This window comes from Mercenaria mercenaria, chromosome 15 (assembly GCF_021730395.1).
Source record: "Mercenaria mercenaria strain notata chromosome 15, MADL_Memer_1, whole genome shotgun sequence".
Lineage (NCBI taxonomy): Eukaryota > Metazoa > Mollusca > Bivalvia > Venerida > Veneridae > Mercenaria > Mercenaria mercenaria.
Window position 1 is genome coordinate 42,067,624 of NC_069375.1, and position 19,409 is coordinate 42,087,032.

Here is a 19,409-nt window from a genome sequence, read left to right on the forward strand (position 1 = left end):
TTTAAAGCTTTATAGGACTACGTGATAATTTAAAAAAAAGTATAATTATTTTTCGCAGTTTTTATTAAAAGAAAAATGTTTGTTGTTCAAACGTAATTCTGATAAGGATAGATAATTATTTAAGAAGTAATTACATTTTTTAGGAAGAAAACGTGTTTCTTTTTTATCATTCAAATTCTGTCTTGTTTATGTCAACAATTTTAAGTTATGAATATAAAGAAGTTTATTTCAGTCCTGACAACTTTATTCAGATTCAGTTTTAATCACAGGCTGGTGGACATTTGTTGAGTTGTATGCAATTTCAAATGAGGTTTTGCAAAATAAAGCTGCTTTCTAAATATTATAAAGAATATTTGTTTAAGATTGAAATCTATGCGGACATTTCAATGTTATAAAAGAAACCATAAAAAATGCACTTAATGACACTTATTTCTGAAACGGAAAATTATATCGTACCTGTGATTTATTATTATTATTATTATTATTATCATCATCATCGTTATTATTTATAATGATAATAATAACAATAACAATAATAATAATATTATTATTATAATTATTATTTTATTATTATTACTATTATTATTATTATTATACTCTGTAATCAACTACTATAATTGTATAATCGTTCATAAGCGGAAGATTTGGGAAAGTTATTAAGTATAACGCAATATAATAGGATTGATATGAATGACCCAGATTATTTGGTACTATTACGTGTAAAGTCAATATAGTTTTATAAGTTGCGAAGGAAGGAGACATAGCTTAAGACCTAAACGTAATCTGTATCAAAAATGATTACGTAGCATACAACGTAATCCTGATTTTTAATACTAAATATATGTCAATCAAGTTGTTATCTTTTATAATATGGTATTGGTATGGTATCTATGTATCAGGTCCAAACATAGACTACAAGCTGTAAAGGACAACAAGAATAATATTTGAACCTTTTCAATCCAAGGTAACGTAATCTGAATGACAGAAGTGATAGTTGCAAACAGTTGCAGAAGGACAAAAGTAATACATGTAATAGTTTTAAATTTCTGAACATAGGCTAACAATAGTGATAGTTTTGTAACAGATGCGAACATATGCTACGTAATGTGACGGACCAAAGTGACAATATTTTCAGGCTTGGTTATGTAACGGTCAGCAGTGGCGATAGTTTAAATGGTCCCGAGCTAGGCTAGGTGTTGTAATGGACAACAGTAATCAATATCTAAAGGATCTAATCTAAGCAACGAAATGTGATGAACAACAGAGACTATTGCCAAAAATCTCTGAACCTAGGCTACGTATTGTTATGGACAATAGTAATCAATATCTAAAGGATCTAACCTAGGCAACGAACAGTGGTTATTGCCTAAAGACTCTGAACCTAGACTACGTGTTGCAACGGACGGACAAAATAAAGACAAAAATCGATTTTACTATGCTCTGTGAATGAACTTTTAATTATTATCAAACTTATAGTTAACATATTCCTTCAAACTCGAAAATAAATAAAACGTGATTGCTTAAGTCTGTGTAAAAGCTCTGAAGTTTATTTTCAAGTTTAGACATAGGGAGGACATCCATTTGTTGTTGACTTCCATCCTCGTTTTGTTTATTTTAAATTTAAATCACACAGACATTATTAAGGAAAAGAAAATAATTCTATAAATTTTATGGTTATACATGAGAGTAAATCTTCAGCAAAAATCTAGGTCATTGTCCGATCACTTCCTCTCCAGTTCGCTAGTTCTTATTCATAGGGAACTGAAAAGAAAAAAAAACAGTCCATAATTTGTTGTGCTACTGTAAAAGTAATGTTTCGACAAGACACCTTTTTGGTAATGAGTATTTTCACGGTATAATATGTGTATAACCTCCTTAAATTTAAATTGCCTAAACTCCTAACACAGTGATATATTATATTGAATAATTCATATATCTATATATCTAAATCCTAAATTAAGGTAGTTTTACTGCGTCAAAAATCTTTGTATGTATTCCAACAGAATTGTATCAAAAATATTCAAACGCTTGAGACAACTTATCCTTATCTGACCGATCATCGAAAGTTCACTTATCGGAAACAATTTATTTCGCATCACAGATTTTCCAAGTAACCAGTGAAAATCTATTTAAAAATGTAAACAGGTATTATTTGTACTCACTGATATTCGGCAGTTTTTCACAAAAGTAGCGTCGGGTGTTTGCGCAGTTATGATCGTTCCATTTCCCGTCTTGATACATTTCAATACAGTTTTCCGAAGATTCGTGATTGTTAGGTTCGCCAGGTGCCCAGTTTGTGTAAGATGCAACATTTCCCGATGGCATCCATTTATGTGTGTCACCAACCTTATTTAGCCCAATCCAAGCATCTGCAACTGTTAAAAAGTTGCATTACACATATATACTTTCGTTATGTTTTATTACATTTACATTTAAGCTTGTATCCTTTCTATTTAAAATTATAAGCGCATGGAACAGTATTCGGCCGTCGTGGGTAGAGCTGGGACATGAATATTTATCTACCTGACAAAGCATTTGTTAAAGAAAACACCTTGATGTGTGTCGAATAACCACGTTAGTAGCAGACTCCTTGTGCTCATATTTTGTCATTTAACAAACAAGTATCTGACTTAGTCTACTTATTAATAATTACTTACAAGAATTGTTCTCAAAGCAATTGTCTGATCATTTGTGGTATTTAGGGAAGTAGAATTCATTTTCAAAACGAACACTTGGTCAAATATTGTGTGTAACTGATCCGAAAAATCAGCTGGTCAAAGGAGCAGAGTGATCATAGCATTTTATTATCTTAACCAGTGTATTTCTACCTGTTCATTTATTGAAGGTAAAGCAGCAAGGATGAAAGCAATTAATAATTTATCGGAGTCATTCTTTAAACAATAATGTAATTATTTGTGTTATTTAGGTGAAAATGCCCGACATTCTTAAGTATTGACCCGCTTCTTTTCCAAACAAATACCTGGCCGAATATTATCGATTAACTTTTCAATTATTGACCAAAATCGTTCTCTAAACATTTATCTTGGTATTTTTGTTTTCAGTAACTGACTAAGGTCGCTCTCTAAGCACTTATCTTGGTTAAGTTTGTCAGTAGAAGCGCAGTTATCTAAATACTTAGAAACTGACTAACACCGCTCTCCAAACAGGTACCTTGGTCACATATTTGCTATTAGACGTGCAGCGATCTAACTATTTAATAACTGACCAAAGTCACTCTACAAAAAGCATCTTGGTAACGTTTGTCATTCGCGGAATTAGTTTCAAAATATTTAATGTATTTTAGAGTCGTTCTCAAAATATACATTTTGTTAATACTCATCAAAGAATTGCAGGGATCTAACAATTTCGTATCCGATCCCATGTGCCCTTCCGTGCATTATTTCATCACGGGTGGGTACCTGAGTAGAATCACTGACCTTCCGTAAGCCAGCTGGATGGCTTCCTTACATAAAGAATTCAACGCCCCGATTGAGGCTCGAACCCACATCGGTAAGGGGCAAGTGATTCGAACACGAAATACAAGATGTAAATTTCGCTCTGCTGCAATATGAAGTATTCATTGTATGCTAGCATCTGAATCGCTGATATTATTACATCTACTTGTAAGAAAGTGACATCGACATGTAACAAAGCAAGATAGATTGTTGCCCAAAATGTGTTCCAAAGTTAACGTGCATTTGTTTTGTACCCGACACCTGCACAATACAGATGTGAGTTTTTATCACAAGATCACGCTGCAGGTGTAAATTTCACGGTTACCCCATCTTACTTTGCAAAAAAATGAATTTTTAAAACATGCTGAAATTGTAACCTTAGTTCGTTTTATGCTAAAACAGAATTGGCTAACAGGTCACAAGTGAGGTGAAGTTCCTATCCCTAGGTGTCTGCAGATCAATATCCGTTTGTTTCTGGCTTGGGATGAAGATTTCCTACATTTGTGGAAGCCATATTTTTGACTTTTAGAGGGTCTGTAGTTCTATCAATTGAAATATCATGTGTCTGAAATAACGGCTGAAGTGGCAAGAGTCATATTAGTCTACTTACCTGTGGATCCGCTTCTTAGATTGACCAGGAATATATTCACCTCAGCGCTAGTAATTTCTACAAGGCCTCCACCATCACCAATACATGTATTCTATTGAAATTTAACAGAAATAGCTTCATATAATGTATCAAAGGTGAATAATTTCATCGTTGTCTGGTCGATGTCTCCCCCGCCCCATTTAGTTAGAGCTTTACCTCAGTGTATTTAGTCTGAACCACTGTTATTGTCATACAGATCATTAAGAGAATTCAAGAATTTAGGAAACCTGAATTTTTTATATATATAACTCTTACAGATATGATGGTCTCACGTATATGTCAAAAATGAACTATTCTATTTTGTGTGTAATAAACTCATACTTGAGACGCGTTCCAATTTTTAGTAATATCGCTGTATTTGTAGCAGCGCCTGTTGTAGAGGCTCCATCCATCTTGGCATTCCTCTGTAATATAGACAAAAGGACATAACATACAGCCTCAAGCAAATACCGTGCTCGTCAACATTTATTAAATTTTGACAAGATTTGAACAATATGTTTCTGTAGCGAATACGAATTTCATATTGAAGCTTTTGATTTCTAGTCTAGTTGAACTATCTGGATTTTTGCTTTCTGTAACAAGCACAGTTCAAATACCCATTCAAGTTTAAAATAAGTTTATCTGTATTAGTATATTTAATTTACTAAATTTTACACTTGATTTTTCATCCGTAGTGTGCATAATGATTAGAACAAATCAGAAATAGACGATATAATTGATGAAATTTAAAATAGCCCACAGTACAAAACGCTGAAAACGTAACATCTTGAATACAGAGATCAGCTGACATTATATACCGTTATATTTCACAGGAACAAGTACAACTGTTACAGATCTTGAACGCATAAAGCGAAAGCATGCACCTTATATATAAAAGTCAGAGATATAAACAAAACAACAACAACAAGCATATATAATATTTATAAACACTGTTATTAGAAAGGTCACAGAGGCACAACATAAGTGTACCAAACCTAAAATTATAAAACCAAGTTTGATATCTATGTAGTTTCGTTAAGTCCAATCTGTTAAAATATGTTTTTCTAAATCTACAGCGCAAGTTGCTGTCGCTAGGCTGATGTTAAAAATGTTTTATTTGATAAAGATAGAACATGTACACGCATACATATTTAAACATGGTCCTAAAACGGACGCATTATGAAATATACCAACACCTGTTAAGCCTAGGGCACACACCACAAGGCTAACCTATAACTCAACGTCAACAAGATTCTATGCAAATTCATATTCAATTTGAATATTGTTAGTAAAGAAACGAAGATGCTATATGTGGAATAATATATGCATTTACAATTGCTTGTAACAGTACTGCACATTCTAAAATGATATGAAACCTGCCCTTGCTTTCTCCACAATGGATATGTATAAACCATTTGCCAAAACCGATTAATGTGCGTAGGGATAATTCTATTACATTATCAACTTACATTATCTTCTACCGATATACACTTAACACATTTTCTACCGATATACATGCAGCAATTCTTTTACCGATATACATTTAACATGTCTTCTACCTATATACATATACAATACACTTTCAAATGATACCAAAATTATGTGAGCTTACCAGGCATCAATATTTGATCTCTTTTTATAGCAATATTGTATAGAACTGGCCTATTTGCGGATCGGATACCTAAGTGTATAACGGTTGATTTGTTAACCCTTTAAGAGCTGTGTTTGATTATTTTCTCATTGTATTTCACATCATGTTTCCTATTATGTATTATAATTACAACATGATGCTCCGCACACAGACTTTCCATTTTTTAAATTCGTGAATGTACCGTAATCTGAAGAGAACCGTATACTTTCGTTATTATCGTATGTTGATTGTGTATGCATTTTTCAATAAAATAATATTAACCTTCAGCTCTATTTAGGCAGAAGATTAATAAATTTTTGTTAAATGTATATCGGTAGGACAAATTTAAATGTCTTCTGAAAACGAAAACATAAATTACATAAAAAATATGTTATAGAATTTTTATTTTTTCCTTATAGATTTCAGTGATACTTCAACAGAAATCCAGTTATTAGAATGTAAGATTTATCATTTTGCAGTAAAACAAATGACTGTAGTGACTCGTGCATATTATTATGGTCATCTTTTTTTACTAATTCTTGTTCAGCAGACACAACCCTTTCAAATGATACCAAAAAATCATGGGGTCACCAGGCATCGAAATGTATTTAAGTAGTTCTGCACGTTCGCATCAATTTTTTCTAGAAAGTAAAATTTGATTAAATCCTGATTTTTCAAAATTTCAGAATATAGTTAGAAACCCCGGCAAATAAAAAAGACAAGGCCGTGTGCTTGATTTTTTGCTAGACTTATTTGAACCATTTGGACCTCACACAAGTTTTCATAATGGGAGTCTATGAGAAAATCACAATGTTGATAACATTTTTGTGAATAGAATCATTTCTTCATTTTTGATTTTAATGAAACATCACACAATGGTAAATAAACATATGGTCTATAATATTGTAAAATAAAATGTATCGGTCTGTGAACTTGCTTTTGAAATACTTGCCCGTGATTAAGAGATCCATAAATTTCAAGCCGATTTTAAAACATTACTTGGAATTATTTAACGTGTCAAACTTTTTAATATTATATTTTTATATTAGAAAGACAGTAATGTTGCATTATCGATTGCTAGTAATCCGTAATTTCCGAATTCCGAATCCATGCTTTCTAAGTTAACCGTATAAATAATCTTACGCCATTACTTCCGATGTATCAATCTTGCAGAAATACAATAACATTTTAGAGACATATATTAAACCCACTACTTTTTCAATACATCGGATAAGGAAATTTTAACATTGATACGTCACCGCTTGCGGTTAATCTAACGTGCAGCATTACATTAAAGAATTCTTATGACAGACAAAATATATGTAAATGCCAATAATTACATTATAACTGCTCAACATTTTCTTACATTTTGAGATATTAACGTTTTTGTCAAAAATTAGTTCTATTTAGTGTCATGTGGCCACTATTCACATGCTGTCTTTTTAAAAATCAAACCAATTTCAAAATATGAGAACATACGTAAGCCGATAACTGAACTTATATTATATCAGTGTCAATTCAGAAATTCAAAGGCCATTTCTGAACAAATACACGAATCTAATGTTAACATTCTGTTATAAAGCTTAAGAAAAAGAAATACTCACCATTTGCCGGACGTTTGCAAAAGTAGTTTCGAGAATATGAGCAGCGCATATCATTCCACAACCCAGAACTGTACATTTGTACACAAGGTTGTGTGTCAGAGACATCGTTAGGTTCATCAACACCCCAGTTCGTATAAGTAGGAACTTTATTTGAAGAAACCCAAACATGGGTGTTAGCCTCTGTCCTATCATTCAGCCCAATCCAAGCCGGCCTCGGCGAGTATTCAGTAGCTAGTATAAATAAAAGTTCAGTATCATTTATAGCAAACACAATGTGTCAAATAGTTGAATATCATCAGTTACAGGTTACACATTGAAGGTTATCTAATATAGAATATGTCCTGCCAATAAATTAAATATGAGGCTACAGCGATTGGTAAACTAAACGCTTTGTACTGATGTTAATAAATGAGTAATACTATTAAGTTTCCTTTGTTATAATGTCATTTAGTCTGGTCGTGTAATTCCATATATCAGCATACGCGTGCAAAGATCCCTATGCAATTTTTTTTTTAATTTTTTTTTTTTATTTTTATGTGGTTATGATATGGTAGGCAAAGAATCCAGCTCATGCAAAAGCGGCATCATTGAGGATTAAGCTTTAAACAATTTGGCGTCTAATATGGCGACCAGAAGAACAAAAAAACATATACTGTTAAAGTTTTTATAGCATCTCAATATGTTACAGATATGACCAGAACACAACTAATTTAATATGAGATGCACGAGTATTGGTTTAAGGTAACTTCTACCTAATGCAATTTGTACAAATTTGTAAAATCTCTGTTTTAAATTACAAGTAACTGACTAGTTTAAGCTTAACATTGCTATAGATATGGAGTATACATGTATGTTTTCATCGTTATTTTCATTTTATACTATAGAAGTTTTAGGTTACATGTATACGTTCTAGTCTCGAATGTCAACTTATTTTGAGTCACACTACATTATGTCTTTTGTTTATCGTTAGAACCAAACAATAAGTGATAAACTTAGTCTTGTAATTGAATATTTTATTTATTTTTGCATTGAACGAGAAACGAACATGCGTGTTATTGTTTTAAAACTAGCTTAACCGTCATTACAAAACGATGTTCGACACTTAAAAAATGTCATTTTGTAACATAGTCTGGAGAGTTTATCCTTCCCTAAATCAGTACTCATATATGTCATCTTGATTAATTGTGTTCTAGTCATATGAATAAATTATCGAGATCATACAGATAAAAAACTTTAACTTTATGTGTTATTTTCTTTTGACCGCCGTATTTGCCGCCATCTTGTTTCGAGCTAGCCTTAATAGTATTTCCTATTTATTCTTATAAAATTGGCATTATTCAAAGAGCATATAGCTAGACGCATTTCAGAGAAAAAAATATGATATGATAAATCTGACATAAAACGAGTAGAAAAGTTGGAGTCATTATCTTCTAAGAGAGATTTTTCTTGTCACATTTATTTACTATAAAATCATATTAAAATAACTCTCTTATGTCCTGGTACTACCACTCATACTTCACCAAATACAACCTTCTTTCCCTTTTTATTCTACCAAGATGTCAAAACACAATCCACAGTGAAATTTAAACTAAAACAGCTTTAATTTAGACCTCTGGGCAGATGGCTCCTACGCCGGTTCCTTTAGTATATTCAGATCTAAAGGCTCAATTATGCTACATCGGCATTAGCTGGATTAATTACCTGCAACGCTATATCTACACGAAAATGTAATAACATTATGTTAAGTAACCGATTCAAGCTCAAACTTCGATTCTACCAGACTAATTTCACTTTTCTGAGAGTAGTGTAGAAACTAAACTATCAAACACCCAACAGTGATTACCTCCCCTATTGCTACATTAATCACTACCGTAACAAATACCACGTGACCATGGAAAGCACATGACTATTGAAAAGAAATTCAATTTGTTATTTCTTATTTTCGACTTTAATTTCTCATTTTATCACGCACATTAGCCTTAAATCTTTGATATAAACAATTTCAATAATAAACATTTAATATCAAGTGATGAAAGAAACTCAATTTATCAAAATCTTGATAGAAGAATTCGTATTTTGATAGAAACCAACAGCGACAAGCGGCACAGAAATGACAAACCAGTGACTTCCAGCTAATTCTAAATCCCGCTTATCTAAAGGTTGGTTGTCATTTCCCGATTCGATCCGTGCCTGACACTATGCTCTGAAAACTTGAAAGTCTATATATGCTACATTGTATCGATATAATCTAAACAAAAATAACATGTTTGAATGGGATGCTTTAAGGTTTCAAACCCGACATTACTTTCGACAGTTTACGTTTGATTACATATTCGTCCATCGCTATTTCTGCATTCTGCAACTATCATATGACTTATAATTTCAAAGACACTTACTATTCTCCATAACATTGACAAGGAATGTTTTTTCTGCCTCACTATTAATATCCACAAGATGACCGCCATTCGTAACGCAATCAGCCTGTTGAAATTTGGCAAAAAATGTATCACAATAATGAACCAAATATACATGTAAATAACCATAATTTTTTTAAGGTCTCATTGTCATAAAATTTCAAGAATATTTCCTCTGCGTGTTCTGTAAAAGACAATACGAATACATCAAGAAGTATTGTTGACAAATTTGCGATTTCCAATTTGCAACTGAATATATCAATAAAACTCTGAGTAAAGAACCTCTCGAAGCAGCAAATGGTTAGCATACTGGATTTCATTCAGTTTGTGCAAAATGCAACATCCATCATGCCCCTTTGCAAAGGCTTAAGTGAAACTCTGTCATGAAAAAGCAAAGCAAAGTCTCTACTACTTCCATACAAGCGGACGTCAAATCTGGAACCTTAAAAGTTATATACCCGTTAATTTACGCTATATGATGATAAAGGCTGTTGACTGAAAAAAGGCGTCTCTTGGTTTGTTTTGGCAGAATACTTACTTCAGCATCCACCCAGTTTTTCCTGTCGCTGTCGTATTTATACACGTAGCAATCTCTACTAAAAAATGACCATCCTTGCGGGCACATCGCTGTAACGAATAAAAAGAAACAAGCTAAAGAATATTGGATACATTGTCCAGACATTATAATTTACATTATTACATACTCAGTTATAAACTCCATTAAATTATAATGGAACCTAAAGTCAAAATTTTAAATTCCATATTGGGTGTGTGACGTCATATGACGTTTCTTTCATGCATATCACCGCGATTTAAATTCTTTACTGACGATAGTTTTATTTTTACTCTACCTGAAAAAAAAAACAATTCTCTATCATTTATGTATTTCATGTATCAATTTTAAGTGTATGTAATGAATGAATGAATGAATGAATGAATTTACTATGAATATAAAAACACAGTAATTATAGAAACCGAAAAACTAACTCAGTGGCAACTACTGTCACCGTCAACTAGACGTTCACAAAGAACTGCACACTGACGAAATATTCACCATTAACCAGACTTTGAACGGAACGATTCACTGACGACCGCACTTGCACTTACCACGACGTCTCAGAGAACTTTTCATTGATGGCTATTCTCTCCTTAAACAAGACGTTCACAAAGACCTAACCAGATATATTCACTGTTAACTAAACATTCAAAAAGAACTCTTCATTGACGACTTAACTGACTGTTACCCAACCGTTCACAAAAAACTGGTCATTGACGACTAAACACACCTTTAGCCGGACATTCACAAAGAACTGTTCGTTGAGATGGATACGCACAGTGAACCGTACATTCAAAAAGACTATGCTCTTACGACTGTACTCACAGTAAACCAGTCGTTCAAAAAGAAATGTTTATGTGCTAGCACACTCATAGTAAATCTGACGTTCGGAGAAAACAGTTCATTGACAACTATATTCATCGTTTGTCAATCGTTGACAAAGAACTGAAAATTGACAAAACGAAACGTTCACAAAGAACTGATCATTGACGATGACAATCAACGTTAACCGGTTATTAACAAATAAGTGTTCGTTGACAATTATACTCACAGTTATTCGGATGTTAAAAAAGTATGTGCACTTATGATTGTACTCACCATAAACCAGTCGTTCACAACACTCACAGTTTACCTGCGTTCGAACAGAACTATTCGTTGATGATTATAGTCGCATGAAACCAGATGATTACAAAGACTGTTCTGTAATATACCTATTCTCGTTCACAAAGAACTGAACTCACCGTTAGCCAAACGTTCACAAAGTAAATTTATGTTAAAAATATTTCCATTTATTGGACAATATATTTTGATGTTTTACTAAGTTACAATTTACCGCGAGATAAATTCAGTAGATGTACTTTAAAGCATACCAATTCTTTTGGATGTGCATGCATACTTTTGAATAGCATTTTTGTTTATATTTTAAAACAAAATATGTTAATGTTTTATGAATCTTCGCGATCATACAGAGACTTGCTTCTTTAAGGATCAGAATATTTCCTGCAGTTTCGATTAAGCATTGACTTTTCAAAAGTTCAGAAATAATTAATAAAAATGACAAGATCGTGTGCTTAGTTCTTTGCTGGACTAATTAGACATATTTTGGCCTCACACAAGTTTATTTTGTTATGGGCCTACTTTCCGATGCATTGCTCTGTACTTCCGGGAAATCTGCTCTTACATTTTATCTTTCATATTGAGAATCTATGGGTATATCACATTGTTGACAACATTTTCTCGAATAGAAATTGTTCTACAATGTAAACTTTGGCGATATTTTTCACAGTCGTAAACAAACATGTGGCCTACAACACAGTGAAATAATATATACAGGTCCGTGCGTTTGATTTAGATATTTGCCTATGATTAAAGAGATCCGACAATTTCAAGTTGATTTTAGACAGTTAAAAATTAGGAATCATTTCATGTAACAAATGTTTTAGCATAATATTTTAACTAAAGAAAGATAGTAACATTGCCGTTTGATAAGATTTACTCAAAGGTTACCATAAATTCAAAAACTGATTTTCATTTCCGCACTCTGAGTCCAGGCTTATTTCACTTTATCCGGATAAATAAAGTTACGCCATTACTTCCGGTTTACCAAGCGTGAAGAACTAAAACAGTTTACAAATTATGCTAGAAAGCAGGAAACAGCAATAGGTATTGTGCAGATGAAGCACGTGGCTCACAACTTGTCTTCTAACTCGCACGACTAAGTGATACCTTCAAACAACGAAGGGTTTTAAAAAAAATTCATTAATATTCCAACTACTCAAACTACATAATTGCATTTTAAACTACGTATAATCACCTTTTCAAGAAGTTTCTCTATTTTAAATGATCAAGATCGCTTTGCATCGCTTAATTAAATTTTTATTTAAAACATAATCTATATTTATGAAGAAATAGTCGATAAACAGTATGAGAACATATAAGAATGTTTTCTGGATCAAGGGCATGTAACTCAAAATGATCAGTCCTACCGGGCAGTAACACAACTGCACAATTATTTTATGATTTTGTGTAATTATTCTGTATAATTTTGTTAGAAATTATGAAAAATATCATTTTCAAGAGTTTAAATGGTGAAATATAATACTATATTTTTAAAAATCTAGGGCACGTATTTTTAGACCACAAGGCTCGTACGTTGGTCCCACTATCAACTTTTACTGCCGTGTTATTGATATATACAATATGTCAATATAGCATAAGTATTTAAATTTAGCAAAGCACGAAGATACAAAGAGTGAAAAAAGTGAAGTTTTGCTCTTTTCAATAGTTCAGGACACAAACCAAAAGTACACAACTTGTACAATTTTGGTCAAATACCATAAAAGTCATGGAAATCTGTTAACGGACTGTACATGTAATTATTCTTAAGGTAGTTAAAGTACAGTTTTAACGCGTTTTATGTATTCTTTGACCAAAATTTTGCAAGGATTTGTGCCAGACATTCGATCATTTGTAAAATATATCCTTTGCAAGGTGAACCATATTATTCACTTATTACTAGTCGATTTCTATTCATTCCTATTAGTTTGTGTTCCTTAGAGAATAGTTATAGTGTCCGTCAATCACATCAACGCGAAGATTTTCTTGATTCTGTATTGTGTAATGTTTGTTTTTTTATTTTGTTTTTTCGTTAGTAGAATACTTACGTATGAGAAATTATACTTTTCCTTGGTGAGACGCAAGAAGTTTAATATAGACTCTTACATGTTTTACTAAAGTAATACTTTTACTTACATTCCGTGGCCTGTCTTTTCTCTAGTCTCAGAGCACCATGTGCGGCTGTAAAAATATAGTATATACATGTGTGACAATTTGTATGGTAAATGCCATACACTAGTATGAAAACAACCCTACAAATAAAATAAGATTGAAGACTATAAAAGAGAAGATAATGGATTTGATAACTACAAACGAGAAGACAATGTGATTAATAACTACAAACGGAAGACGATGTGTTTGATAACTACAAACGGAAGACAATGTGTTTGATAACTACAAACAGGTTCACTTACCATATCTTATCGTGAATAGGAAGTCTAGTTCCTTAGCGTGCCCGTTGTATATTACCGATGCATGCAACGCATTTCCTAGGAAGAACCAGCACTGGCCTCTTAGTTAGATTAGAGACACTCAAGAGCATCTCAGATATTGCTAATGACCTCTGGATCTACAGTCAAGCGTGCAACCTCGTTCTGCCCTTTCGTTTGATTATTATGTACCGTAAAAACTGCATTTATGCTCTGTCAATACACCATGACTTTATGCGTATATAGTTCGTTATGCTGATTTTATTGCCGAAGAGATTTGTATCTTTATACTTTCTGTCGCCAGAAAATTAACCTTTATTTAAGACACGAATTGAAATATATATAATAAATATAACAACATATTAGGGTTGTTAAATACATAACGACCAAACCAAAGATCGCAATTCAGGGCTTCGAGTATATAACTGTTTAAACATATAGTATAATGAGCGTTTTACAAGACATAAAGACCAAATCACAGAGCAAAGCGAGGTTCGTACATGACACAGCGTCCCAATTAGAGTGTTTTGATGTTTTGCAAGACAGAACAACCGTACTAAAGAGCAAAATGAATTAAGAGAGGGAAATTTGCGGATGCCAAAACATTATAAAATATTTACAAGACCTTACACAAATTTAACGATCATTATGCTACAGAGCATAATATGGTTTACAATGATCAATGCACATGAAATAATTAACTTTGCGCTAGATATAACAATTAAACCATATAATTGATACCACAAGTCAGCGGTGGTGTTCCATAAATTCTTGACTATTTGCAATAGACAGAAAATAACTGCTCAATCCTTTTTTAAAGTTTTGATTCTTAAAAACAACTTTATTTAGAATAATGTTGTTTCTGCCTATTGTTGTTGAACAGATGTGATGTGTTCGATTGGAAATAAATAACATTACAATAGAAGAAATTAAATAGAGTGTTCTGTAATTCAGCTTTTTTACAGTTCTGACTGTTCCAACCACATGGCTGGTGTCAAAAGAATCGCCGTATTCCTGAACAGCCAAAATATACATTTTATTTACGGTGCCAAAAGTAGTAAATGTTCATATTTAAAATAAATATACAAACCAATTTATTCAATCATAAATTAAAGAAATCAAATTATTTTATATTTGCTCATGTAATGGTATTCAGTACGGTCCGGTTTTAACAAATCTGCTCGACCGGGAAATTTATGGAATATTATTTAATCCATTTATTGTAGAATCTTATTCCGTCAAAGTTCAGACATCTCAATCTAGTACATCCGGATTGATTACTTTTTGAACTCTTTGAAATCTATAAAGTAGAAAAAGAATAAAAAAATAACTATTTTATCGTTTGGAACCTTTCCTTGCTAACATCTGAGTGTTGAAATTCTCACTTTATAATTTTTCTTTGAGCGCAAGAACATTGGCAAATCACTTCGTGATATTGCTTCGTTAGAATATATCTGACCACAGGGTTTAAAGATAGACAAGTGTTAAGTATACACAAAAAACAAAACACTCCGCAATTTTTATCTTTTCGAGGTATTTGCAAAGCATGCTCATTTTCGCCACCATTAGTGTTTAGACAGGTTTGTAAAATAACAATATCAATTTGTTAAATTTAGATAAAATCGGTTTTGTTATGAAAGTTAATGAAACTTTTAACAATTCTCTTCCATAAACATGATAAATCATATTGCTAGCAAATATCTTATTCGGTGCCACAGCCTAAAATATTGAGTTGGGTTTGTTTCTAGACAGTTATATTCGTGCCTACATGTACATAAAAATCATATCCTGGGGTGTTTTTATTTTAGCAAATTGTAAAATGATAAGTAAACACTGACTTTGTAACATTTTTTTTTCAATATCCTTGTCACACAGTCGACGGTCAGTAATTACCTTTGAAACGAAATTAAAGTAAAATACATCTGTGTATGCCATTCAAATAGTGTAGTGTTAAAGTCATAACTTAAAGCGAGAATATGTTTTACCTATATTTCATTTCAGTATAAATATAACGAATAAAGAAAGTACTTACGCAAACTGCACATAGCAACAATCAATGCAAACGTGATGATATTTTGAAAATCCATTTTAAAGATATGCAGAACATGTGTTTCAGTCGTCTTCTTCGTCCGAGCGTCGAGAACAAAATGACACCTAGATATAAGAAGACTTGATGCTTTATATAATTATTTCGAAAACATATGTTTCAATCATCTAAAAGATTGAATTGTAGTTCATATAATGCAAAATGTGTGTCTGTAGATGAATTATTGTAAAGTTTGTTTAGAAAATGAAAATTTCACGTTTTCAGCTTCTTTGTTTGTCAAATGTTCCGCCATCACCATTATTGTAAATCGTCTTTAGAAAATGAAACATTCGCTTATCTATATTTCAGTTTCTTTGTTTGTCAAATGTATTGCACAACATTTGGCGCTAATGTGTTTTAGAATTATTATGAGAGAGATTCTGTTTTGAGCCTTTCTTAAGAATCACAGCTGGACATTATTGCTGTTTAAAGTCCCGTAAGGACTAAATACAGATGAAGCGTTTGTCTTACGCGACAGTTTTATATAATGATTTGGTTAGAAAAGCACAACTTTCAATACTGCACATAATCTTATATGATCAGTGTCATAAAGGGAGGTAATCAAAAGCAATAGCTACTTTCTACTAATTGAACCGAATAAACAAATTTTGATAAATATATGAGAAAACAATTACCGAAAGTACAATTTTACACATTCAAAGCAAAATGATAGCATATTCGGTGTATGTGTATGTGTAAATGTGCGCGTACGTTTGTGCGTGTGTGTTGGGTGGGGCTGCATTTCCCTATTGGATTTATCTGGGATTTTTTTCTTGATAGGAAAATGATTTAGAATAATTATGAGCTTTTTAAAATACACCTCGCTATCTGGGTGTTAATTTCAGATAATAAATAACCAGATCGTTGAGTCTGAATGGTAAACACCTTACAACTTATTGTTATATCAATTATAATTTATAACTTCTGTTGCGAAGGAAAATTTCCCATACATATCGTTTTGATTTGTTTTAGAAAATTTATTTTAGTTCTATTAATTTATAAGGACTTGGATGAACGTAATAAAGAAAAGTAAACGTGGTAAAGGAAACATGCATTTATGGCAAATATTCCAGTCTTACAAATTTCGATCAAAATTGGTCGTCATTCATTATACCCGTTTTTATATGGTGATTTGTTTGGTCATACACAAAGCTTGAGCAGTAACATCTGCGCATTTCGAATACAAATCCAGACTAGTTATTTCAAAATTCTCCCAAGTTTTCAAACTTCAGCTTATTTTTATTTTAGCACCATCATTAGGGCTTAGATATTACGAACGTAAGTTTCCTGTTGCTTAGACAAGAGGTATGTAACTTTTGTTATGACAGTGAGATTCTATACAACTTTAAACAAAGCTTAACATTGTCTTTATTGCCTCGTCAACTTAATGTATTGCCCACATACGTCAAATAAACCATGTTGTGCTTTTGTGTTTGAATCAAACAAATTTATCTACCTAAAGACATTCAGGAAATAATGTAAGTTCTACACAATGTACCAGATGTTATATTTGAAAGTATCTTAGCTACATCTTAATTATAAATGTATGTCTACGTACAAGCTGTGTATCATTTATATCAGTTGTCGTCTGCTGAAATTAGTCATTTTGTTCGTTCACGCAATATCGCACTTTTAACTAACATATCTTGAATATATGTCTAAGATTAAATGAAATACAGAGTATGTGTGTGTCTGTGTGAGGGCGGAGGCGCGCGTGCGCGCGTGTATGAATGTCTGTATGTGTTAACTTATTTGTAGTCGTCACTAGTAATCCAGGCAATTAGAAGACTATCAGTAACCTTAGTGAGAGCCGAGTGCAAGATGCAGAAACTTATCTGGTTCTTTAGCATGCAAAATATTAACAACTTTTACAGGGACTAGTAATTGTTAAGTTGGAGGAGCTTGAGATCGAACCCACAACCCCTGGTTTCGTAGTCAGACGACAGTAAGATCATCGTCTTACTGTTCTTTAACACTATCATACTTGATAATTCTGTAAAAGGTAAACGAACCTTTTTTTAGTTTACTTATCCCGCGGGTGATAAAATGACATTGTGAAATACATAGAATCGCTAGAATTATTCGTCGTTTATGGTTCTAAATAAAGAAAATATCCAATAGAGACATATTGCGATATCTTAGACTATTTATGCAAATTAGTTATTATCTCAAACAGTGAGCAACAAGATACTTTATGATATTTCACTGCTTCTGAAAATGCACTTAACTGATGACTTATTACGTTCTATCCACTTTTTCTTGCATTGGCCTTTTAAGGACCCATTTAAAGAGGGATACTGGCAGAAAAATTACAGTGTCAAATGTTTAAAACTAGGAAGGCTTTCATAATAACTTTAACCTTTTGGGTTTCAGTTCTATAAAATGAGACAAAATTATATAAACCGAGGAACATGAAAAAAAAACTTGCATAATTTCTACAGTCGTCAGCGATATAAAAAGAAAAGTATATAAATATTAAACAAAAGAACTGCCCTGGGAAAATGTCACATGTTTTTTTTTTTTTTTTTTTTTTTTTTTTCTTGGAATTAAATATGTCAACAAACAGACCATTTTTCTCAAAGTTAAAACCCACAGAATTTCACAGGGTACGAAATGCTGAGAAAGCTTGTGCTTGAAAGAAAACCTGCTGCCCATACTTATGCGTCAAAGGATGGGGGAAAATATCGTGATACGATTTCAACACTGTTGGATGCATGACTTTAAAAAAAGTATATAAATATTAAACAAAAGAACTGCCCTGGGAAAATGTCACATGTTTTTTATTTGTAATTAAATATGTCAAAAAACAGACCATTTTTCTCAAAGTTAAAACCCACAGAATTTCACAGGTCACGAAATGCTGAGAAAGCTACTGCTTGAAAGAAAACCTGCTGCCTATACTTATGCGTCAAAGGATGGAGGAAAATATCGTGATACGATTTCAACACTGTTGGATGCATGACTTTGTTATCCTTGTATAACAGGTTACATAGAAAGATTGCGTTTCCATTTCATTGATATGTCATTGTCAAGATTAGGATTGACAAATAGTGTTTACTGAAGTGTTTCACTCCAATAGATTATTTTCCTTGTGTAAACTGGGTTGATTCTGCCGTGTGTCTAACATGACTGGAAGGGCGCTTCTGATGGAAGTGCATGTAACTTGATCTACTATTACTGTCATAGCCCTGTGCATGTTTATTGCCTATCTATGGACTCTACCGTCATATTCTTTTTATATTGTATGTGTACACAGACAATACTCATTTCGGACTGTATGATGTCGACCACAGTACAGAAAGGTAATTGTTGACAAACCATATAAACATATTACTATCTGAAAACAAAACTATCTTTAAAAAAGATGGTCAGCGAATTGTAATAAGACAAGAAGTTTATGAGGTTTTCATATCATTTGTGTTATTCTATCATCTATCTAACATTTTTCAAATAGCAAAACTAAACACCACACTTCAACAATTTAAATGGTT

General features: G+C 32.4%; 1 protein-coding gene across 1 annotated transcript; it reads right to left on the reverse strand.

The window, feature by feature from the left end:
• Positions 1-1,428: 1,428 nt before the first annotated feature.
• LOC128549048 (macrophage mannose receptor 1-like) lies at positions 1,429-16,020 on the reverse strand. The gene is made up of 9 exons (XM_053525095.1): positions 15,865-16,020; positions 13,540-13,584; positions 10,270-10,358; positions 9,714-9,798; positions 7,318-7,548; positions 4,426-4,508; positions 4,066-4,156; positions 2,163-2,375; positions 1,429-1,761 (listed from the first exon to the last, which is right to left on the reverse strand). Exons 1-9 carry the CDS (start codon positions 15,917-15,919, stop codon positions 1,748-1,750), a joined length of 906 nt encoding a protein of 301 aa, XP_053381070.1. The 5' UTR covers positions 15,920-16,020; the 3' UTR covers positions 1,429-1,747.
• Between the last annotated feature and the right edge of the window lie 3,389 nt (positions 16,021-19,409).

Excerpts from the sequence above, each read along its gene's own strand:
- LOC128549048 (XM_053525095.1), bottom strand. The coding sequence starts at position 15,919 with ATGGATTTTCAAAATATCATCACGTTTGCATTGATTGTTGCTATGTGC. Across the intron at positions 10,359-13,539 it reads GAAAAGACAGGCCACGGAAT|CGATGTGCCCGCAAGGATGG; the intron begins GTAAGTAAAAGT and ends TATTCGTTACAG. Across the intron at positions 7,549-9,713 it reads TGTCAATGTTATGGAGAATA|CTACTGAATACTCGCCGAGG; the intron begins GTAAGTGTCTTT and ends TATTTATACTAG.